At 47.8% G+C, this 25,499-nt stretch overlaps 1 protein-coding gene across 1 annotated transcript in view; it reads right to left on the bottom strand.

Annotated features, from left to right (window-relative positions):
* The window catches only part of LOC142558420 (calcium-activated chloride channel regulator 1-like), a 116,253-nt gene that overhangs the window by 46,386 nt on the left and 44,368 nt on the right, over positions 1 to 25,499 (bottom strand). Inside the window, exons 6-7 of the mRNA XM_075670555.1 lie at positions 2,425 to 2,727; positions 179 to 397 (exon numbers count right to left, since the gene is read on the bottom strand). Of these exons, the coding sequence (XP_075526670.1) occupies positions 179 to 397; positions 2,425 to 2,727 (522 nt within the window). The remainder of the gene's footprint in view (positions 1 to 178; positions 398 to 2,424; positions 2,728 to 25,499) is intronic.

Below are 25,499 nucleotides of genomic sequence, written 5' to 3'. Positions count from 1 at the left end.
TGTAAGTTTTACTCAGGTTATTTTCCTTTTCACACTTGAGGAATTGTCAGAGGGGCCTGCGCCCGCGCTACCGCCGTGATCGGCAGGCCATGAGGGCCAGCTGGTAAGAAATGAATAAAATCGAACCAAACCAATGTCGCTATTAGGCCAGTCCTGTATTCTCAGGATGCAGCCTTACCTTTGCAGGGCTGGGTATGGTGAGTATTTTTTGGAGGTCGGTGTTATCTTCACGACAGTTTTGACACCTTAGTCCGGTGGGGTCAACAAGCTGCACCGAGAGTGGACAGTTTCGACCGGAGGCGCAGCTTACAGTAACGACTGTGTTGTTTCCAATGTCATCATCAATAATGAATGTTTTCTCCAGAGTTCCCATGAAGTTTTCGCTTTCTGACATAACCTGCAAACCCAAGTGGTTGCAAATTTATTGACACTTCAAAGCAACATAACAACATCCTGTTTTCATCAAAACAATGGAGAGGGCTATGAATTAAAGTTCCCCTACAAAGCATCTTGTAAAAAAAAATCCAAGACAACGAAGCGCGTCTCTAGAAAGGAATAAGTAACATTAGCAAGGGTGCGCAAAAACAATAAGTAAACACACACATGATAAAGATCTTACTAAAAATAAAGAAAAAATACCGATGTAATAAAACATGTCAAGGTATCATTATAAGCTTTCCTTATTACGCAAGTAGTAATGTTTTGTTCCAGCAGAAGATAATGCATTTAGGGCTTCGCCATGCTGTTACGTTATTAACGTTTGTTGGGTTTTATTGTTAGGTTTTCATTAATTTTACAACATTTCATTGCAGGCCCTTTTGGCGACCATTCAAAAGTAGGAACATGATTTAAGCCATACAAAATAGAATGGTGAACAAAATCTTTTCTCGCGATTGAAAACGGAACCAATATACGATTAGAAAAGGGAAATGCGCGAATGACAAAGCGTAATTAAACACGAAACAATTGCCCCAGAACGATGAACATATGCTAACAGTTACAAGCAGATACAGAGACAAAGGTATAATTAGCTGTGTAGATTTTAACCCATAAATAAATGAGTGTAATGGTAGGAATCAAAGCAAAAATGAGCTATTTTATATTCGTGAAGTGCTCGGTCAAAAGCCTCGTCCATCAGTTTGGCAGGAAGTGATAGGTTGATTACAGGTAAACTCAATGGCCAAAGCGAAACCAGCGAACCCTTAAGTGAGACCTTGCGGAACAGCGACGAGGCCTGAACCGTAGCGGTTCATCTAGAATTCGTAACGTTCTTGCGAAGTCCCGGATTCTATAGGTGCCTGTGATGTCGGGGTTCACAACTATATCTACAATGTGATGCAAACTCAGTTGACAGACTCGTTCGCCTCTTTTCGAATGCAGTACGTCCAATCCTAGCACGCCGACAGCGTAGTTACTGGTCCACAGATATTTCTCTTGAAATCTTTGACCTCAAGAATATAAAACGCAGAAAATTCAAGGCGGTGTCCGAGAGTTGTCTTACCCACGGTGTCTTGGCGCTCTGCTCGGAATAAGACGCCTCTTAGTCGCGTATCGGAAACGTCTCTTACCAATAGAGTTTATCCCCTTCTGCTCATTATTTTTCTGCTAAAAAGACTTCTTTTGCAAGGCTATTGTTCTCTGAACTTTATTTTCAATTCATGCAGCTTACTTCACTTCGGAGTTGTCGCGGCTCTTTGCTTCACCGACAGCACTTGACGGCTGATCAACTCACCAAAAAGCCAGCACTGTTCTTTTGGTGCAGCGCTTTACCAAAGACCAGATGGTGTTCTTCGTTGAAACAAATTGTTCTCTTCTTGCTGTTAGAGACCGCATAAATTATGTACTGTCAAACTGCACACTTATTTTGGGTGCCCTGTTGCGTAGATAATTACCAAGCAACTATAAGATATATTGCGATAAGGACACCAGTAAAAAACCAGCAAGGCAGCAATTCGTCCGACAACTACGGAGTTAAACGACTCTGCTCGTTGCAGCTGCGTTATCATCATACGGGGTAGGAGCTTTCTCTCAATGCCTCGAATGGAAACAAGCACTGTAGAGAAATTCCGATCACACGAGCAAGAATATTCCGCGCACTTTGGCCCTTCAAAAGGAAAATAGGCATCTGAAAGGTTGTACTTTAGACAACGCCTACATGACAACCCTAACAATAGCGCTCAATGAGGTCTCGTATTTTGCTACGCCGTAAATGAGGAAAGCAAACGATTCGTAAGCAATGAAGTCCTGGTAATTGCTCGCATTTTTTGTAAAATTTGCTCGCTCACAACAATACGTACTGCCAACTTTGCAGAGCGCAGTAAGACATTTTATTCGGGGGAAAATAAATAAGCAATATAGGCTCGAAAGCTGTGGCTGCCTCTGCGAATATTTTGGTTTCCTATGGGGTTAACATCCTATACTCACAGTGATCGGTTTGAATGCGTCGGTTCCCACTGAATCTCCCAACGACATTTGGAGGCCGATCGTTGAGTCGTATCCGGAGAACTGGTAGCACTTGCTGTTAGCCGACTGGAAGGAGTGCTGTTCTGCTCCATCAGCCAGTTTGCCTATCTGGTTTTTTGAGGCGTGATCAGATACTTCCGGAATGGCTTTCACCGCTCCTTCTTGTGGGCTGAATTTCTCATGATAGAGGCCCATGGTCTCGTCCCCGTCAACCAGTGGTACACTGGTGCTACTTTTTCTCGTTTCATCGGGAGTAATCAGCCCCTGAAACAAACAGATACCGGCACATTGACCTCGTTTACTAGTTCACAGCGATTTCTGAGTTGATAAATAGCGTTGTACGTATGCTACTCATACGATGATTGTAGTTTGGTAGTGAACAGAGGAGTAGCCAGAAATTTCGTCCGGGGAAGGGGGGGGGGGCTCACGTTGCAGCTCACCTCCTCCTTATAGAATTTGTCGAGGGGTCAAATACACTAATAACAACTGCATTTCCACTGCAAAGGTGCTAAAAACGAATTCTTGAACCCTGCGCACTGTCAAGACCAGTAAAATATGTATTTTTTCATAAAAGAACATACTCGCATGTGTCAAACATCATGCCTGAAATAACTGATATTAATGCTTCCATGTTTTCTGTTCAATAAGTAAAGAAAATATCACACGAAGTTTAGAATTATATCAGTTTGAAACCAGCAAAGCAGTGCATGTGGCTGATATGAAAAATGTAAAGGCCATAAGATGAGCACGTTGAGGACAATTACTTTAATGAAACTTTGTCATTGAAGAACCTTGTTTACATCTTTATACATATACAACGACCAGGCAAAATCTCAATAAGGCCTCCCATTGTTACAATTTATCGCGCAGGAGCAGCTTTCATCTGTCGTGCATTGTAATTGCACTGAAATCATAGTCATAACAGAGAGCACCTATAAAAAGCAGCAGTTATGCAAAATATACAAGGGCGATTCCAATGAAAGTGAGCCAGTGCGAATATATGACAAACGGGGTACTTTATTTAAAAGTAGTCTCCATGATTATTTAGACATTTGTCCCGCCGACTAACGACACGCGTGATTCCCGTCTCATAAAACTGCTTGGGTTGCTGCTTCTAAAGACAGTAACTGACTGTATCACGTCATCTTCCAACACGAATCTGGTTACCTTGAGCTGTTCTTTCAGAAGCTCAAAATGGTGAGTCGCAGCGCCACAGGTCTGGGCTGTATGGTGGATGTTGCAGCTTTTCCCACTTGAACTTCGCCGTTCTTGTATTAGCCACATCAGCGACATGGTGACGGGCATTGTCGTGGAGCAACATGACCACATTGCTCAAATTTCCACGTCGTTTGTTCTTGATTGCGACACGCAGTCGATCCGGCGTTTTACTGTATTAGAAGCGATCGATAGTCTCCCCAGGCTTAGCAAATTCCATCACTAATGGCTCCTGACTATCGAGAAAGAAAAGTCAACACCTTACCGGCGGAAATCACGGCTTGTCTTTTGATTGGGAGTGGCGAAGCCGAATGTTCCCACTGTGAGTTCTGCCGTCGTCTTTCAGGCTCCTAGTAGCGGCACCATGATTCGTCCCCGGTCACTACTCTAGACAGAAAGTCGTCAACTTCATTGTGAAACCGGATAAAATAAGGGAAGGTAGCGCTGAACCTGCTGGTTCTTCTGGCGGTGGTTCAAAATCTTGGGCATCCATTGCGCACACAAGAGCGGATAACCAAGATGTTCACGAATTATGGTGCGACCCGAACCGCGACTGATGTTCCCACGCCTTGCGAATTCATCGGTGATTATCCCCCTTTCTTGTCTAATCAGCTCATCAGCCTTTGCAATAGTGTTGGGTGTGATTGCACGGTGGCTTTGACCCGGTCTTGAATCGTCCTTGCAACTGTCACGTCCTTCTCTGAACTGTTTGCTCCAACGCTTCACAGTGGCTAATTAAATGCAATGTTCAACGTGAACGGCAGTCATACGGGAAGGACATTTGGGAAACACCTTTTGAGAAGCACCTTCAGGCGTGAGAAACCTCACGACACCACGCTGCTCAACATTGGCAGTTTCCATTACGTCATGTAACCGTGTTCAACCCAATTTATGAGAGCATTAAATAACCTTTATCCTCATAACTTCGTGTCCCTTTGATAAATTAGAGATGCCTGTATGCTACGCGCATGCCTCGCGCATGCTGAGCCGAACTATTATTGCACGGGGTGGATAAACTCACGTTCATTTGACTCGCCCGCGTGCATTAGAAATGCGAAGGCACAATGGAATATACAAATGCGTAGGCACAGTTTGATAAAGGACAAAAAAAGTGGCACTGGAAACAAATTTCGCTGCACGGGTATGCACATAACCTCGCAACCAGATATCTATTTATACGTATAAGACTCCAATAAATCTACCTATCTAAAAAAAGTCACTGCATGTAATGCGTCAAAGAAGGAAAATAAACATGTTGCGCAACAAGATTCACTGATTACAGCTCCCCGCTGTATCCACTCCCCCTGATGTATCGTGCGTGACACGAGGCGGTGCGCTTCCTCCCCCCTTTGGTCTTTTGAGCCCACAAGACAGAGCCACCATCGTCGGCTCACGCGTGCCACCTCCCCCCCCCCCCCCCTCTTACGCTTTCACTCCCACATACAGCATTCGGCGCGCGGTCATGATGATATCACACTTGGACTTCATTCGGAACATGACGGTGAAGGCGATTGCAGGAATGCGCGTGGAGTGTCCATATAATTGCTGTTGCAATTATATGGACAATTATCCGGAATTATCCGGAAACTGAAGCGCCCTGTAGCCCATTATTTCCGCAAACGAAGAAGAAGTAACAAAATCGAAATTTCACTATGCGACAATTTGCTGAGCCGCCACAATATATTTTTTTTCGAGGCAAGGGCACGGACGTCAAAAAACGCAAAAGAAAACATGTTGGCCACAATCGAATGCCTACTTTGGGCACCTATGTGGCTACTGAAGGAATGTCGAAGAAAACGTGAGACACTTGGTCCACAGAGAATCGTGCACTAGAGAGACAAAATTTTCCGGAGAGGCTGCGCTCAAGCGAACGCGTTGCAATCCTGAGTCACCGCATAGACGCACACAGACAGACAGACGGACAGACAGACAGACAGACAGGCAACGGACGGACGGACGGACAGATAGATAGATAGATAGATAGATAGCTAGATAGATAGATAGATAGATAGATAGATAGATAGATAGATAGATAGATAGATAGATAGATAGATAGATAGATAGATAGATAGATAGATGGATAGATAGATAGATAGATAGATAGATAGATAGATAGATAGATAGATAGATAGATAGATAGATAGATAGATAGATAGATTTTATCAAAGGAATAATCAGAAGAATCGCTAATGGTCCGGAACCTTAGACCAGGGCTCCACTGGCTCTTGCCATCTTCTCAGCTCTCTATATCAGCTTGAGCTGGTTGTCGACGGCCGAGCTAGAGAGCAGTGCCTCCTATTGCTGTCCTGGTGTTCCTGTCGAGGTGTTCTATGTTGTGTAGTGTGCACCCCCACGTAATGTGGTATAGTGTTGGTGAGTCCCCGCACCACGGGCATTCGTTCCTGTAAGCTGTGGGGTGTATGCGATGTAATAAGTGTAGGTTCGTGTGCAACTGCCTCTCTGGACCCTATGCCAGGCAACGGCATCCTCTGTCTTTAGATTTCGATGGTGTGGTTGATATCGCAAGCGACTCCCTCTGTGGTAGTTCACTATGGCTGAATACTCGTGGTCGACAGGGTCCGGATGTTCTGCAGCCGGCGTGATGAGTGCTCGCTCATGCACGAATTCTCGAGCTGCTCTGTCGGCCTGCAGGTTGGCCGTGATGCCAGTGTGGCCCAGTATTTAGATGATGGTTTGGGTGTTGATGTCCTTATGATACTCCTTGAGTATTTGGCCTAGGACTTCTGCAGAAGGTCTTCCGATTCATCCCTGTAGGAAGTTACGGCAGGCCCACGGGGAATCCGTGAGGATCGTGGGTGGTTTATTTGCGTGGAGGCCTTCGCCGATGGCTAGTGCGATGGCCAGCTGTTCGGCTTCCATGATGGCGACGAGGAGGGCCGATGCATCGGAGGTAACGTGGCCTCGGTAGTCGCAACCTCTACCAGTGCGACCTTGTTGTTCGTCCCATACATGGCGGCGTCCGTAAAACGGGCCATGGAATTGGGCCTGAATGCTTTCTCCATGTACTGGGCCCTTGCTCTCCTCCGGCCAAAGTGTAGCTTAGGGTCCTTGTTGCGTGGTATCGGGGCTACGAGATACCTCTCCTGGACGTGACGAAGTATCGAGCAGGTTTCTTGGGTTCGCGTTGTTATAGCTGGGAACCCCAAGGTTTGTAGGACCTGCCGGCCCGTGCGAGTCCGCGCAGTGATGGCGGCGAGCGAACATGCATTGTTTATTTTTCTCGTCTGCTAGCCAGAAAGCGTCCAAAACTCTGCCAGCGAAAACACACTCGGCCAGAGAAAAACGAACACGCATCGAAATGCGCGCGCGCGGTGGTCGCGGCAACACGAGAAAAATGCATTCGCTCTGGTAGGCTCCGGCAGCCAGCGGGTAGCGAGAGCAAAAAAAATTGAAGCTCAATTTGTCCTCGTGATAAAAGTAAAAGTAGAAAAACAAATGATAACGTAGATACATTTGCTGGCTTTAGTGTCTTGACATGGATGTTTTGATGCAGGTGGAAACAAATGCTGATAATGTTTTCTGTGACATGACGACAGAAATGAACCACCTCAACGCTTCATCTCATCGGACCTCACTGCGTGCTTTGTCACCTTGTCTGATGGTATCTTGATTTCGGTTGTCTCATTGTATCGTTGTATGGTCAGATGTACTACTTTGGAAAACTCAATGCCCTTTTGGCGTCAAATGTTCATAACAAAATTAAACCTACAAGGTTCCGAAATTGAAAATCTAAAGCACGACTTTGGAAATGTCAGCGTACCTTTCGCATGAAAAGTTTATGAGAACCTTATACCGACAAAGTTTCAGAACTGAAATCCATGAGCTCCGTAGGTTCCGCGCCCTCTGCGATATGCGGCGTTGAGCCCGCTCGCCATCAAAACGACATTGGAACTTTATGCCCGAATCGGGCTCCTTGCGTTATGCGACGGTCCACTGTGCACTGCGCATTGGAAGTCTGCACTCTACGCCACGTGTGTGGTATCGCTACCGCCAGTGGTATCGCTATATTTATATTTTTCTTGTTGTTACTACTGCGCACAACTTTATCGTGTGTCTTCTCACACATAACATTCTGGTGGAGGTTAGTGATCACCGCCCTCGCCACGGAACTGCGAAGTAGTCGACACATCGCTCAGTGGCTATGGTGTTGGGCTGCTGAGCACGAGGTCGCGGGATCGAATCCCGGCCACGGCGGCCGCATTTCGATGGGGGCGAAATGTGAAAACACCCGTGTGCTTAGATTTAGGTGCACGTTAAAGAACCCCAGGTGGTCAAAATTTCCGGAGTCCTCCACTACGGCGTGCCTCATAATCAGAAAGTGGTTTTGGCACGTAAAACCCCAAATATTATTATTATTATTACACATCGCTGATTACTGCCTCCCGGGGACCATGCCTCCCGGGGACGAGCCCGCCTCTGCAACGGCTACGGCTTAGAAGGGTTTGGGCACGAGCTAGTTTGTACGGATCATTCATATTTAAAACAGTGTCAAAAAACACGGACAAAGGAGGACACAAGACGAGCGCTGTTCGGCTTATCCGACTGCTCCAGTCATCACGGTTGCCCCACATCGCGACCCTGATGTGTTCTCTGGCCTGGAGGGACATGACGTTGACGAATGGATCGAGCTGTATGAACTCGCCAGTGCTTATTACAGGTGGGACCCAACGATTAGGTTCGCCAATGAATCTTTTATCTCGGCAGCACCCGAGGTCATGATATGCAAAATATTATAATACAAGATAATACATAATACCAAAATATTATGCGGATAATGAATACGTTCTTCCGCAAGCGCGATAGCCGAAAGTGGACGTGGAGGAGCCCGAACGTCGAGACTAGAAATGAAATGTACTTCATACTCTGCGCTGACCCTGGCGTCATACAAGATGTGGACGTGCTCGGAAAGGTGCGCTGCAATGACCACAGGATGGTAAGAACTCGAATTAGCCTAGACCTGAGGAGGGAACGGAAGAAACGGGTACATAATAAGCCGACCAGTGAGTTAGCGGTAAGAGAGAAAATAGAGGAATTCCAGACCAAGCTACAGAACAGGTATTCGGCTTTAACTCAGGAAGAGGACCTTAGCGTTGAAGCAATGACCGCCAATCTTGCGGGCATCATTAAGGAGTGTGCAATGGAAATCGGTGGTAACTACGTTAGGCAGAATACCAGCAAACTATTGCAGGTGACGAAATATCTGATCAAGAAACGACAATGTATGAAAGCCTCTAAACCTACAGCTAGCATAGAACTGGCAGAACTTTCGAAGTTAATCAACAAGTGTAAGACAGCTGACACAAGGAAGTATAATATGGATAGAATTGAACATGCTCTCAGGAATGGAGGAAGCCTAAAAGCAGTGAAGAAGAAACCAGGAATTGTCAAGAATCAGATGTATGCGTTAAGAGACAAAGCCGGCAATATGATAACTAATATGGATGAGATAGTTCAAGAGGCTGAGGAGTTCTATACAGATTTATGCAGTACCAGTGGCACCCACGACGATAATACAAGAGAAACTAGTCTAAAGGAATTCGATTTCCCACAGGTAACGCCGGAAGAAGTAAGGAAAGCCTTGGGAGATATGCAAAGGGGGAAGGCAGCCGGGGAGGATCAGGTAACAGCAGATTTGTTGAAGGATCGTGGGCAGATTGTTCTAGAGAAGCTGACCACCCTGTATACACAATGCCTCATGACATCGAGCGTACCAGAATCTTGGAAGAACGCTAACATAATCCTAATCCATAAGAAAGGGGACGCCAAAGACTTCAAAAATTATAGACCGATCAGCTTACTGTCAGTTGCCTACAAACTATTTACTAAGGTAATTGCAAATAGAATCAGGAACACCTTAGACTTCTGTCAACCAAAGGACCAGGCAGGATTCCCTCAAGGCTGCTCTACAATAGACCATATTCACACTATCAATCAGGTGATAGAGAAATGTGCGGAATATAACCAACCCTTATATATAGCTTTCATTGATTACGAGAAAGCGTTAGATTCTGTCGCAACCTCAGCAGTCATGGAGGCATTACGGAATCAGGGTGCAGACGAGCCGTATGTAAATGTACTTAAAGATATCTATAGCAGCTGCACAGCCACCGTAGTCCTCCATAAGGAAAGCAACAAAATTCCAATAAAGAATGGCGTCAGGCAAGGAGATACGATCTCTCCAATGCTATTCAAAGCCTGCTTACAGGAGGTATTCAGAGACCTGGATTGGGAAGAATTGGGGATAAAAGTTAATGGAGAATACCTTAGTAACTTGCGATTCGCTGATGATATTGCCTTGCTTAGTAACTCAGGGCACCAATTGCAATGCATGCTCACTGACCTGGAGAGGCAAAGCAGAAGAGTGGGTCTAAAAATTAATCTGCAGAAAACTAAATTAATGTTTAACAGTCTCGAAAGAGAACAGCAATTTAAAGTTGGTAGCGAAGCACTGGAAGTAGTAAGGGAATACATCTACTTAGGGCAGGTAGTGACGGCGGATCCGGATAATGAGACGGAAATAATCAGAAGAATAAGAATGGGCTGGGGTGCGTTGGGCAGGCATTCTCAGATCATGAACAGCAGGTTGCCATTATCCCTCAAGAGAAAAGTTTATAATAGCTGTGTCTTACCAGTACTCACCCTCGGGGCAGAAACCTGAAGGCTTACGAAAAGGGTTCTACTCAAATTGAGGACAACGCAACCAGCTATGGAAAGAAGAATGATAGGTGTAACGTTACGGGATAAGAAAAGAGCAGATTGGGTGAAGGTAAAAACGCGAGTTAATGACATCTTTAGTTGAAATCAAGAACAAGAAATGGGCATGGGCAGGACATGTAATGAGGAGGGAAGATAACCGATGGTCATTAATAGTTACGGACTGGATTACAAGGGAAGGGAAGCGTAGCAGGGGGCGACAGAAAGTTACGTGGGCGGATGAGATTAAGAAGTTGGCAGGGACGACATGGCCACAATTAGTACATGACCGGGGTTGTTGGAGAAGTATGGGAGAGGCCTTTGCCCTGCACTGGGCGTAACCAGGCTGATGATGATGCTGACCCCACGGGTGTGGCACCAAACGCATGTAGACGAGATAAGACGACATAAGGCAAGATAAGACGAGACAGTTGGGACAGTGTCAAAGAAAAGCTACGGGAACTGTTCGGCGACCCCTTTGAGTGCAAGGTTGCCGCGAGAAAGGCTCTTGCGTCTCGTGTTCAGTCATCTACAGAGCCGTAGGTTTTATACATCTTCGACGCCTTGGCTTTATGCCGCAAAGCTGACGATATGTCCGAAGCAGATGAAGTGGCTCTTCAGCGAAAAGGCATCGCCGAAGACGCTTTCTATTTGCTTGTTTTCGGCAACGTCTAGACTATCGATGCCATCATAAAAGGGCGCCGTCACCTTGAATAAGCTAAGAGTCGCCGTAACACACGCCATATCACGCGGCTACACAACAATCCTGCTACATCAACATGTGGCGGTCGGTCGCGTCAGATCAACACCTGTAACGACGTCAACCGTATTGTTCGCCGCGAACTCGGGGCCACCTGTTCGCCGGCTTTCTCCACGACGCCTCCCGATCCGCCAGCAACCACCATTGCGAAGATTCAGACCATCGTCAGACAAGAATTTCAGAACATGGGTGTGAACACCGTCTATTCCACGTCTCAACCCAGTGTTACCCAGTTCTCTAGCGGCCCTCCTCGTCCCCGACAGTCCTTTTATGCCACATCTCGCCGCAACCCGTCTGAATGGCGTACCTCTGACGACAGACCGATCTGCCTCCACTGCTGTCGCATCGGCCACGTCGCTCGTCACTGCCGCAACCGATGTTGCAACCACAACGATGCCGCAACCGCAACCACATTATCGGACATACGGCGGCGCTTATTCCCGCAGCTTTGGACCTTCTGTTCCCCATACCACCCGCGATGAACGAACTGCCACTGATGCTCCAGCTCCAAATCTTCGCTACTGCCTCTCACCCTCCCCTCGAAGCCATCAGTTTCGTTCGCCCCAGCGCCGTCGCTTCTCTTCGCCGCCTATCGCCTCCCGGATCCAGCCGGAAAATTGGCACTTCAGCTTCTAGAGGTGAAGCTGCGTCGTCGACCCTGAACTCAAATCCTCTGCTCACGTTACCTACGAACCAAAACCTTCTTGACGTTGATGTGGACGGCTATCCTATCGCGGCACTCATCGATTCTATTATGAGTGCTGCCTACCGACGACGGCTGAACAAGCTCCTCGCCCCAGCATCGGCACGCATCGTCCGCGCTTCAAATGGCGGTGCTGTGCGTATCTTCGGTATGTGTACGGCACGTGTCAGCATCGCCGGCCTCCGCACTCCTGTCCTTTTCTCTGTATTTGCTCATTGCCCCGACGACCTCATTCTCAGCCTCGATTTTCTCTCCGCGCGTTCTGCTCTTATTGACTGCTCTTCCAGTACCCTTCGCCTTGAAATGCCGATTCTCGCAGAACCTTCGGACGCACCCCAGTGCCGCTTACACCCCGCCGGCTTTCTTCGCCTGTAGCCAAAGTCAATAGCCTATATTGAACTCTTGTCTTCCCCACCAGTTCCTGATGGCGAGTACCTCGTCCCTCCTTGGCCCGACATTCCAGTACAGTATGACGTTACTGTACCTCACGGTGTACTTATTGCTACTGCGAACCGCACTCGCATGCCTGTCTTTAACTTTGGATTGGGAAAGCAGACTCTACCGCAAGGTATTTGCCTTGCCACCGTTGATTGTCTCGGCGACCATCCCGTGGCAGCGTTATGGACCGTTGGTTTTCGCGAGCTTAGCAGGCCCCTCGAGCCAGCCACAGGCGCCGATCCCAACATAAAGAAAATTATTATGACAGACCTGTCCTCTGCGCAGGCTGAAGACCTTTGCCAAGTATTATCGTCCTACCGATATATTTTCGACTTCGACGACCGCCCTTTAGGCCAGACGCTCGCGGTCCAGCATCGGATTCTTACTGGCGATGCTACGCCTTCTCACCGAAGACCGTATCGAGTTTCTGTGCCCGACGCCGAGTATTTCAAAGTGAAGTAAACAGAATGCTCGATAAAAACATCATGGAGCCTTCTTCGAGTTCCTGGGCATCACCTGTGGTGTTGGTTAAGAAGGACTGCACGTGGCGCTTCTGTTTAGACTGCCGTCATCTGAACAATATTACTAAGAGGGACGTCTGCCCGCTCCTACGTATAGACGACGTCCTTGACTGTCTGCACTGTTGCAAAGTGCCGCTCAGTGAAGTACGCATGTGAACTACGCAAAGGTGCATGGGTGGACTTACCCAAGACCACCCATGTATCTTTGCGTACTTCACACGCGTGCTTCACTGAGCAGCACTTTGCAAGAATGTTATGTCGAAACATCGGTCGAAGTTGACTTTCAGTTGGCAACCTCAAGATGATACTCTCTTCAAATAACGTAGGCACTTACGACACTTAGTCTTAACTTGTCTGCTGCGTTATAGCAGTATTTCGTTTATGATTAAAGCAATGCTATAAAAAAGCATGGAAGTTTTTCCCTGCTGGAATATTCTTAAGCTTTTGTGCAGACCCGGAATTATGCGCAGTGTTGCCTTAAATTTACATCTCATGTACGGAATTGGTACTTTGGGCTGGTGCGCTGAGATATCACCAAAAACAAATCATTGTTCTACATGACTCTACGCATCGCGATGACCGAAGGAGGGAAGCATCTAAGCCGATTTAGGCGGGATGAGTTAAATTTATAGTGTTGTGGCCTCACAATGCTATCAAGCTTCCTTGTTGTTTCACTGTCCTAATCCTAGTACTTCTAACAGCTCAACTAAGACTTAAAATACAGAATCAAGCATTGGAGTTGTCATCAATTCAGTGTCTCCAGTCCTTCCCTGAACAAAGACTAGCCCGCTGGTTTACGTGACAGTTAGTGAAGTCTTGGACACAATGCAGAGAATACTTCTTGCGACTGCAGGATGTGTGAGGTTATGCAACCTTCCTTCGCATGTGTCAGTCTGAGCTGCTGGAGATTATATATATATATATATATATATATATATATATATATATATATATATATATATATATATATATATATATATATATATATATATATATATATATATATTGTAAGCACTATTAACATACTTCGTCGTTTTCATTTGTACATAGCCGTCAGCATCTGCCCTGTTCTTCGACTTCTTCGGGCGTGAGCTGGGGCGTTGCCTTTTCTTGGAATAAACAGTGCTGGACAACTTGATCGGTCTCGGTATTATAAAGTGGTGGGGGCACGTCAAGATCCCGACGTCCTCTCGCGTTCCCGTCCTCCCTGGAGCTCCGTTGCGGTCGCCGCCTGCGCCCAGCTACCCCTACAACAATGGACACTTGTTGTATAGTTTATATATTGTTGCGTGTGGAAAGGCACAGACAGAAGAGGCTATTTACATGCTATTCACAGTGGAGCCAGGCAGCCAGGCCGAAACTTGCTCGCGCTAAGCGCACCGACAAACTTCATCGTCGTTCTCGCGGCGGCTCGTTTCTTGAGCATCGCTCAATGATATTGTAATACTATCCCCCCCCCCGGCGACAAAAGCACCGTCACCGTACTGTTAAATATCTAAGACGCGTGGAGAGTTGTAGGGCTTGAGTCGGGCGACGTGGACAATGTCACTGGCTGTCACAGCGGCGGACGTAGTGGGCGTAGCTACAAAGATTTCATAGGGGACATCGGCCACTTGGCGGAGCACGCGATATGGGCCTGGGTAACAGGAAATCAGTTTTTCACAAAGGCCAACTTTACGTGAAGATTACGAAAGCAACATGAGGGTTCCGTGCAAAAAATTGACGTCACGGTGACGGAGGTGGTGGCGTTGCTTCTGTTCGTCTTGAGACACTTGAAGAGGAGCGCGCGCAAGTTGGCAAGCATGGTCAGCCTGGGCGATTGCATCACGGGCATAATCGCTGGTTGAAGCTGTGGCGGACGGAAGCAGTGTCCAGTGTTAGCGTCGGTTCTCAGCCATACAAGAGGTAAAACGGGAGAAAGCCAGCAGTTTCGAGACGGGAAGAGTTGTGCGCAAACGTAATGTGAGGTAGAGCCAGGTCCCAGTCATGGTGGTCGTCTGAAACGTATTCGGATAGCATGTCTGTAAGGGTGCGGTTCAAACGCTCAGTGAAGCTGCTCGTTTGGGGGTGGTAAATTCATGCTGTATTGAGCAGGCACGTCCGATGTCGTCGATGACATTGGCCAAAAACGTACGACCATGGTCTGTTAGCAATTGATGCGGAGTACCATGCAACAAAATTGTATCGTGTAGGAGGAAGTCCGCAACATCAGTCGCGTAACTAGTCGGAAGAGCGCGGGTTACGGCGTAGCGGGCCGCATAGTCCGCCGCAACTGCAACCCACTTGTTTCCTGATGCAGATTCAGGAAATGGGCCGAGAAGACCCAAGCCGACACAATGGAAGGGCTCGGCAGGGATGTCGAGTGGCTGCATGTAACCGGCGGGGAGCTGGGAATGCTTCTTGCGTCGTCGGCAAAGTTCACAAGCGGCGACGTAACGTCGTACAGAATGGGCAAGGCCCGGCCAGAAGAAACGGCGACGTACATGGTCATAGGTTCGAGATACGCCGATGTGTCCTGCCGTTGGTGCTACGTGAAGCTCTTTTAAAACGGTGGAACGGAGGTGTTTAGGTATTACAAGTAGTAACACAGAGCCATCCGGATGAAGGTTACGACGGTACAGAGTACCGTCGCGGAGGATGGAGAGGCGTAGTGTTGCGTCGGCAGGAGTGTGTTCAAAACGGTCGATGAGTGCTCTGATGTAGGCGTCACGACGTTGCTCGTCGGTAAAATGAAGCAGCTGTGATACAGAGAACACGCAAGAAGCACAGGCAATGTTGGAGGAGTCAGAGTCGTCATCAGGGTAACGCGACAAGCAGTCAGGGTCTTGGTGCAGGCGGGCAGACTTGTACACAATGGAATGTGAAAATTCATCTAGCCTCAAAGCCCATCGACCAAGCCGGCTTGTAGGATTTTTTAGTGATGAGGGCCAGCAGAGAGCATGATGGTCAATGACTACGAAAAGAGGGCGACCGTAAAGGTAAGGATGGAACTTCGCAACCATCCAGACAACAGCGAGGCATTCTCGTTCCGTTATGGAATAATTGCGCTCCGATGGTGCTAGGAGGCGGCTCGCATAAGCAAACACGATCCTGGCCACGCTGACGCTGGGCTAAGACGGCACCGACACCATGACCGCTGGCATCTGTACGCAATTCTGTTGGGGCATGAGGGTCGAAGTGGGCCAGAATATGTGGTGAGTTTAGAAAAGTGATGAGACGAGAGAAGGCGGTGGCTTCTGAAGTATCCCACGAGAATTGTACACCTTTCTTCAAAGGATTATTGAGGGGTCTAGCAATTGCCGCAAAATTTGGAACAAAACGACGAAAGTACGATCAACCTACAAAACTTCGAACGCCTGCGGCTGTGACTCGGACAAAACTCGGACAGCGCGAGTTTTGTCAGGATCAGGCTGTACTCCGGCAGCGTCAATGAGATGGCCCAGAAGAGTAATTTGGCGGTGACCAAAACGACATTTGGACGAGTTAAGATGCAGCTTCGCCTTTCGAACTATATCAAGTATAGTTGTTAGACGCTCAAGACGAGTGTCGAACGTTGGCGAGAAGGTGATGACGTCGTCAAGGTAGCAGAGGCATGTAGACCATTTGAAACCTTCGAGCAAGGAGTCCATCATACTCTCAAAGGTGGCGGGGGTGTTGCATAATCCAAGCGGCATTACTTTAAATTGGTATAGGCCATGAGGTGTGATGAACGCGGTTTTTTCTCTGTTCATATCGTCAACAGCAATCTGCCAGTATCCCGAACGAAGATCTATAGAAGAGAAATAGCTGGAACCGTGCAGACAGTGAAGGACGTCGTCTCTACGTGGGAGCGGGTAGACGTCCTTAGTAATGTTGTTCAGATGACGGTAGTCTACACAAAAGCGTCACGTGCAGTCATTCTTCTTCACCAACACCACAGGTGACGCCCAGGGACTCGAAGAAGGCTCTATGATGTTTTTATCGAGCATTCTGTTTACTTCACTTTGAAATACTTGGCGTCCGGCACAGAAACTCCATACGGTCTTCGGTGAGAAGGCGTAGCATCGCCAGTAAGAATCCGATGCTTGGCCACGAGCGTCTGGCCTAAAGGGCGGTCGTCGAAGTCGAAAATATCTCGGTAGGACGATAATACTTGGCAAAGGTCTTCAGCCTGCGCAGAGGACAGATCCGTCGCAACCATATTCTTTATGTTGCGATCTCCGCCCGAGGCTGGCTTGAAGGGCCAGCTAAGCTCGCGAGAACCATCGGTGGATAACGCTGCCACGTGATGGTTGCCGAGACAATCAACGGTGGCAAGATAAATACCTGGCGGTAGAGCCTGCTTTGCCAATCCAAAATTAAAGACAGGCATGCGAGTGCGGTTCGCAGTAATAGTAAGTATACTGTGAGGCAAGCTAACGTCTTACTGCAGTGGAATGTCGGGCAGAAGAGTTAAGAGGTACTCAACAACAGGAATTGATGGGGAAGATAACAGTTAAATATAGGCTCTTGACATAGGCTGCATGCGAAGAAAGCCGGTGGGGCGTACGCGGCATTGGGGTGCGTCAGAACGTTCTGCGAGAATCGGCAATTCAAGGGAAGGGTACTGGAAGAGCACTCCATAAGAGCAGAATGCGCGGAGAGAAAATCGAGGCCGAGAATGAGGGCGTGGCGGCAATGAGCAAGTACAGTGAAGAGGACAGGAGTGTGGCGGCCGGCGATGCTGACACGTGCCGTACACATGCCGATGATAGGCACAGTACCGCCATCAGCAACGCGGATGACGCGTGCCGACGCTGGGGTGAAGAGCTTGTTCAGTCGTTGTCGGAAGGCAGCGTTCATAATAGAAAGATGTGCTCCTGTATCGATGAGTGCCGGGAAAGAATAGCCGTCAACATCAACGTCAAGAGGGTTTTGGTTCGTAGGTAACATGAGCAGAGGATTTGAGGGCAGAGTCGACAACGCAGCTTCACCTTCAGAAGCTGCAGTGCCTAGTTTTCAGGCTGGATCCGGGATGCGAATAGCGGCGAAGAGGAGCGACGATGCTGGGGCGAACGAGACTGATGGCGTCGAGGGGAAGGCGAGCGACTGTAGCAAAGGTTCGGAGCGGAAGCATCAGGGGCAGTTCATTCATCGCGGGCGGTATGAGGAACAGAAGGCCCAAAGGTGCGGGAATAAGCGGGGCCGTATGCCCGAGGATGTGGTGGCCATCGGTTGCGGCAGTGACGAGTGACATAGCCGATGCGACAGCAGTGAAAGCAGATCAGTCTGTCATCAAATGTACGCCATTCGGACGGGTTGCTGCGAGATATGGCAGAAAAGGACTGTCGGGGACAAGGGGGGCTCCTAGAGAACTGGGCAACACTGGGTTGAGACGTACCTTAAACTGAGTTCAGACCCATGTTCTCAAATTCTTGTCTGACGACTGCCTGAATCATTGCAATGGTGGTTGCTGGCGGATCGGGAGACGTCGCGGAGAATGCTAGCGAACAGGTGGCCTCGAGTTCGCGGCGAACAATACGGGTGACGTCGTCACAGGTGGTGGTCTGACGCGGTCGACCCTCACATGTCGATGTAGCAGCAGTGTTGAGTAGCCGAGTGATATGGTATGTGATATGGCGGCTCTTAGCTTGTTCAAGGCGACGCCATTCTTTTATGATGTCGTCGATAGCCGAGACATTGCTGAAAACAAGCAAATTGAAAGCGTCGTCGTCGATGCCTTTTAGCACATGCGCCACTTCATCGGCTTCAGCAAATTATCGTCAGATTTGCGGCATAGAGCCAAGACGTTGAAGATGTATGAAACGTAAGGCTCTGTAGACGACTGAACACGATACAAGAGCCTTTCTCGCGACAACCTTGCACCCAGAGGGGTCGCCGAACAGTTCCCCTAGCTCTCCTTTGAAACTGTCCCAACTGGTTATCTCGTCTTCATGCGTTTGCTGCCACCGAGATAATAAATGACATTTGCGAGCATAATCCTTGGGTTCCATCTGTTATTAGCACTGGTGAGTTCATACAGCTTGATCCATTCGTCAAGTTCCTGTCCCTCCAGGCCAGAGAACACACGAGGGTCGCGATGTGGGGCAACCGTGATGATTGGAGCAGTCGGATAAGCCGAACAGCAATCGTCCTGTGTTCCTCCCTTGTCCGTGTTTTTGGCGCTATTTTAAATATGCATTATTCGTACCAACTAATTCACGCCCAAACTCTTCTAAGCCGAAGCCGCTGCAGAGGCGGGCTCGTCACCGGGAGGCATGGGGACAAGGTCGACGTGTCGACTACTTCGCAGTTCCGTGGCGAGGGAGGGGATCGTTAACCTCCACCAGAATGTTACGTGTGAGAAGACAGACGATAAAGTTGTGCGCAATAGTAACAACAAGAAAAATATAAACACAGCAATACCACTGGCGATAGCGATACCACACATGCGGGGCACAGTGAAGAAATGAATCGTTCGTTTACTCAATATTACAATGTAAGCCACTTGAAATCAACAATAAAATAATCATACAATAAAAAGAAACGTGGAGATAATAAGGCACCGCGCGGTAGTACATTCAGGGTGCAGGTGAAGCGCACTGCTCAGTAATCGTATAGCGAGCAACATGAATGACCAGGGTTTTTTTTGACATGAGTGCGGTGGAATACAGTGTCGTGTGCAAATTGTAGACATTATATGCCGCAGAATTGACGCAACAGCTTAAGAAAGACAATAAAGTAGAGGGTTCTTGAAAGAAAGCTGCGTCTCATAGCATACATAAGGCGTCACAGCAAATGTCAAGGATGCTTCGTAGGCACGCTCGTTAGTGTGCCTGTGTTTTCGTTAATGCGAGATGACACGGTGCTAATGGCCGTGATGGCATCGTGGTCGTTACATCGCCGTCATTCCCGCTTTGTGATCTAACTGTCGTCATTGTTTCGTCGTCATGCCTTCTACGCCGACCCAGAGGGTCAAGTAGTCTAACAGTTCTGACACTAGGTATGTGCTCGTAGTCCTGAGGCCATCGCTGTCACTGCATCGTATTCGTTCCGAATTCGTGCTATCGTCCGCACCATACGGTCGTGGTTGCACCTTTTACGCTGACCAAGCGGCCCAAGTTGTCTGATAGCTTCGGCCAGTGGGTATGTGGTCGTGATACCGTCATGGTTGTTCAATCGTCGTCAGTCCAGATATGTTAATGACCTCTCGCCATGCCATCTTCGTCACGCCATCGTATCCACACAGTAGTCATGCATTTCTTGTCACACCAGCGTCGCGATGCCGTCGTTGTTAGTCCAACATCGTCATCCGTCTCTCTTCATGCCGTCGTCCGTCATGCCAACACTATCATACAGGCTTCGCAGTACAGTCATCGTCCCGTCATTGTCATCATAGACTCTTCGTTATACCATTGCCCTTATACCGTTGCCATCTCCTCGTCGTCATGCAGTTGTCAACATGTGTTCATTCTACTGCCATCATCTTGTTGCGGTCGCGGTCGTTCATCGTCGTCGTTCCTCGACATCTCACTCATGTCATGCCGCCATCGTGGCGCCATTATCGCCATACAGTGGTCATGCATTTGTTGTCACACCGCTGTCGGGATGCCGTCCTTGTTAGTCCAACATCGTCATCCGACTGTCTTCATGCCTTCCGCCATCACGTCAGCATTGTCATGCAGGCTTCGCAATACAGTCATCGTCCCGTCATTGTCATCATAGACTCTTCGTCATACCATTGCCCTTATACCGTTGCCATCTCCTCGTCGTCATGCAGTCGTCAACATGTGTTCATTCTAATACAGTCACCGTGTTGCTGTCACGGCCGTTCATCGTCGTCGTTCTTCTACATCTCACTTATGTCATGCCGCCGTCGCCATACCATCGTCGCCATACAGTGGTCATCATTTGTTGTCACACCACCGTCGCGATGCCATCGTTGTTAGTCCAGCTTCGTCATACGACACTCTGCATGCCGCCGTCGTCACCGCAACGTTGTCATACAGGCTTCGTAATACAGTCATCGTCCCGCCATTGCCGTCATAGACTGTTCGTCATACCATTATCCTTATACCGTTGTCATCTCCTCGTCGTCATGCAGTCGTCAACATGTGTTCCTTCTACTACCGTCACCGTTTTCCTGTCACGGTCGTTCATCGTCGTCGCTCTTCGACATCTCACTCATGTCATGCCGTCGTCGTCACATCATCGTCGTCATATAGTAGCCATGCATTTTTTGTCACACCACGGTCGTGATGCCATCGTTGTTAGTCCAACATAGTCATCCGACTCTCTGCAGGCTGTCGTCGTCATGCCAACATCGGCGCACCATCGTCATAATAGAGGCTTTGTAATACAGACATAAGGAAGTATAATATGGATAGCATTGAACATGCTCTCAGGAACGGAGGAAGCCTAAAAACAGTGAAGAAGAAACTAGGAATTGGCAAGAATCAGATGTATGCGTTAAGAGACAAAGCCGGCAATATCATTACTAATATGGATGAGATAGTTCAAGTGGCTGAGGAGTTCTATAGAGATTTATACAGTACCAGTGACACCCACGACGATAATGGAAGGGAAAATAGTCTAGAGGAATTCGAAATCCCACAGGTAACGCCGGAAGAAGTAAAGAAAGCCTTGGGAGATATGCAAAGGGGGAAGGCAGCTGGGGAGGAAAAGGTAACAGCAGATTTGTTGAAGGATGGTGGGCAGATTGTTCTAGAGAAACTGGCCACCCTGTATACGCAATGCCTCATGACGTCGAGCGTACCGGAATCTTGGAAAAACGCTAACATAATCCTAATCGATAAGAAAGGGGATGCCAAAGACTTGAAAAATTATAGACCGATCAGCTTACTGTCCGTTGCCTACAAACTATTTACTAAGGTAATCGCAAATAGAATCAGGAACACCTTAGACTTCTGCCAAGCAAAAGACCAGGCAGGATTCCGTAAAGGCTACTCAACAATAGATCATATTCACACTATCAATCAGGTGATAGAGAAATGTGCGGAATATAACCAACCCTTATATATAGCTTTCATTGATTACGAGAAAGCATTTGATTCTGTCGAAACCTCAGCAGTCATGCAGGCATTACGGAATCAAGGTGTAGACGAGCCCTATGTAAAAATACTGAAAGATATCTATAGCGGCTCCACAGCCACCATAGTCCTCCATAAAGAAAGCAACAAAATCCCAATAAAGAAAGGCGTCAGGCAGGGAGATACGATCTCTCCAACGCTATTCACAGCGTGTTTACAGGAGGTATTCGAAGACATGGATTGGGAAGAGATGGGGATTAAAGTTAATGGAGAATACCTTAGTAACTTGCGATTCGCTGGTGATATTGCCTTGCTTAGTAACTCAGGGGATCAACTGCAATGCATGCTCACTGACCTGGAGAGGCAAAGCAGAAGAGTGGGTCTAAAAATTATTCTGCAGAAAACTAAAGTAATGTTTAACAGTCTCGGAAGAGAACAGCAATTTACAATAGGCAGCGAGGCACTGGAAGTCGTAAGGGAATACATCTACTTAGGGCAGGTAGTGACGGCGGATCCGGATCATGAGACGGAAATAATCAGAAGAATAAGAATGGGCTGGGCTGCGTTTGGCAGGCATTCTCAGATCATGAACAGCAGGTTGCCATTATCCCTCAAGAGAAAAGTATATAACAGCTGTGTCTTACCGGTACTCACCTACGGGGCAGAAACCTGGAGGCTTACGAAAAGGGTTCTACTCAAATTGAGGACGACGCAACGAGCTATGGAAAGACGAATGATAGGTGTAACGTTAAGGGATAAGAAAAGAGCAGATTGGGTGAGGGAACAAACGCGAGTTAATGACATCTTAGTTGAAATCAAGAAAAAGAAATGGGCATGGGCAGGACATGTAATGAGGAGGGAAGATAACCGTTGGTCATTAAGGGTTACGGACTGGATTCCAAGGGAAGGGAAGCGTAGCAGGGGACGGCAGAAAGTTAGGTGGGCGGATGAGATTAAGAAGTTTGTAGGGATGGCTTGGCCACAATTAGTACATGACCGGGGCTGTTGGAGAAATATGGGAGAGGCCTTTGCCCTGCAGTTGGCGTAACCAGGCTGATGATGATGATGATGATGATGTAATACAGTCGTAGTCCCGCCATTGTCGTCATACCATCGTCATTACGCAATCATTGTCTTACCGTCGTTGTGCTGCCCCGTTCGTTCATCGTCGTCATTCTTCAACATCTGACTCTCGTCATGCCGTCTTCTTCACGCTGTTGTTTTTCCAATCTCATCACATCAGCAACCTCAACGCATCATCGTAATGCCGTCGTCAATTCATACCATATATTCTGATCCCTCAGTGTCGTTCCTTTTTCGTCATTATATCCTTATCATCCCACCATGGCCATTTGTTGGGCGTGTTGGTAAACTCATGATTTATCATGTTGTCGTCATTGAACTGTTATTAGGCGCCAACAATTGCCATTCAACATTGTTATTGCATAGTCGCCAGACCGGGCCTATTAGATTTCCTTTCTCGTAACATCGTTGTCATACCGTCGTCATTATGTCATCGTACTCAGGCACTCGTCGCCATCCCATTGTGCTCACGTCGCCGTCGTCATCACACTGTTGTCGCTATAGCATCGCCACCATTCAGGAATTGTCGTCTAATTGTCGTCAAGTCGTTGTCATCATACGGCCTTTGTCCGTTCCATCGACGTCATTCCTTCTTCGTCATTCCCTCATCGTCAGTGTGTTCGCATCGTGCAGTCATCATCATACGGCCGTTCTCTTGGGCGATCTTGGCAAGCGAGTGCCATGGTAAAGCGGGACGACACCGGAGTGGGCCGCATGTAACCGAAACATCGGAAATCGCAGCTTGACCGATACAGATTTTGCATAAACGCTACTTTAGAAATACGGTTTGGCGTTACATTGCTCGAATGCTAGTTGCATTACCATGTACAATCATCCTGAAATGAGCTTTCTTGCAATTTCTTTTTCTGATTTGTAGCGAGCATGTCCTTTTACTCTAAGTAAATTTGTGGACGTGGTCATTTGTGACTGTCGGAGCTTAGCTGTGACCAGACGCATTAGAACGGTGGGTGTTGTGTTGACATATGTGGCAGCACTGTAGGTGCAAAAGAGAAAGCGGCGCATAAGCTTCGTATAAAAGCAATAAAATAAGCTATTTTAGCACTGCTGATCACACCTGGGCTTTCTTCGTAATCGCTGGTATTTGGAGGCCTACTTGAGGCATGTGGCACAAAGGAGATGTTGATGTCGCAGTGGCTGCGGAGCTCTTTGATAAGGAAATCTGGTGAGTCACAATAGTTCCTTAAAATGTAGCCTTAAGTCTCTTCGCTGGCAACGAAGGGAGATGGTGGATTCCTGTGCACCAAAGCAGGCAAGGTGCTTCTCACGGCCTCATCGACGAAATAAGCACACGCCGTCTGGCTCGTAGACGTATGGCGCTCCCTGTTTACGAGCCTGGAGATTCCCCGTACAGCTTTTTAGAAGACTGGCATGTAGCATAGGATTCTGCTGGCGAGCAAATGGAATGCGCCAAGTTATAGGAGCGAGCCGAGAGCAGAACCACCCATCAAAATAGAATTCTGGATGGAGCACTGTGGCCATACTTTTCCCCTAAAGTCTTCTCGTGCCCTGGCCAACTCGGCATTTCTCAACTTCCTTGCTTTCTTTTTTTTTTCTTTTTAAGGCGAAAGCCTTTCTAGACTCATGGAGAAGTTCGTGTCAGCAGACCTGACCACCAGAGTGTCCGCCGAAGCGTCATCACGCCATACGAACACAGATTAAAGACAGATGAAAGAATAAACAATGATTGATGGTGAGAGTGAATGATAACGTTATAATAGAGATTGGTAAAGGTTAATAACGGCTAGTAAAGCCTAATGACAACTACCAATGACTCTAAAATTACCAATATGTCTAATGACGGCTTGTACGGCCACAAATGATTAGAAATAACTAGTAATGAGCAGTAATGACTACTCATTACTACTCAGGTGTATTTCCTGAAAATCCAGTTGTCGAAGTTAGCGTATTGTGTTGTCGTCTCCCTTCAGTCCTTGTTTGCTGGCGCTAAATATGCTTTCAATTTACCAACACGCCCAACAAATGACAATAGCAATGACTATCATCATCATCATCATCAGCCTAGTTACGCCCACTGCACGACAAAGGCCTCTCCCATACTTCTCCATCTACCCCGGTCATATACTAATTGTCGCCATGTTGTCCCTGCAGACGTCTTAATGTCATCCGCCCACCTAACTTTCTGCCGCCCCCTGCTACGCTTCCCTTCCCTTGGAATCCAGTCCGTAGCCCTTAAAGGGAAGCTGAAACACTTTTCGAAAAAAATGAGTTCTCTACGGCATTCTACAGTTTTGAGTCCCCTGAACACGAATAACTCGTTTAAAAAGGGCGGAAACAAGCGCAAGCGGCTGTTTTTGCATGAAAAGGCGCACCAGCGCCTCAGGGTATCGCGCGAACACCGCTGTTGCCCGTGATTGGTCGGAGCCGCTGTGACGTCAATGGCGGCGGTCGCCGGTCGGCGCCGCCGTTAGCACGCTGTTCTGTTCTGGCGTCATAGCTGAGTTGTAAGCATTATGGAACGTTCTCGCTGTCTCGGACAGCTTGTATTTTCGCCGTACATGTTCGAACCGACAGCCGATACGGAAAACGATGGCGGCAACGTCGGCAACGACGAT

This window comes from Dermacentor variabilis, chromosome 9, assembly GCF_050947875.1.
Source record: "Dermacentor variabilis isolate Ectoservices chromosome 9, ASM5094787v1, whole genome shotgun sequence".
NCBI lineage: Eukaryota > Metazoa > Arthropoda > Arachnida > Ixodida > Ixodidae > Dermacentor > Dermacentor variabilis.
This window is presented reverse-complemented; position numbering and strand designations above follow the sequence as displayed.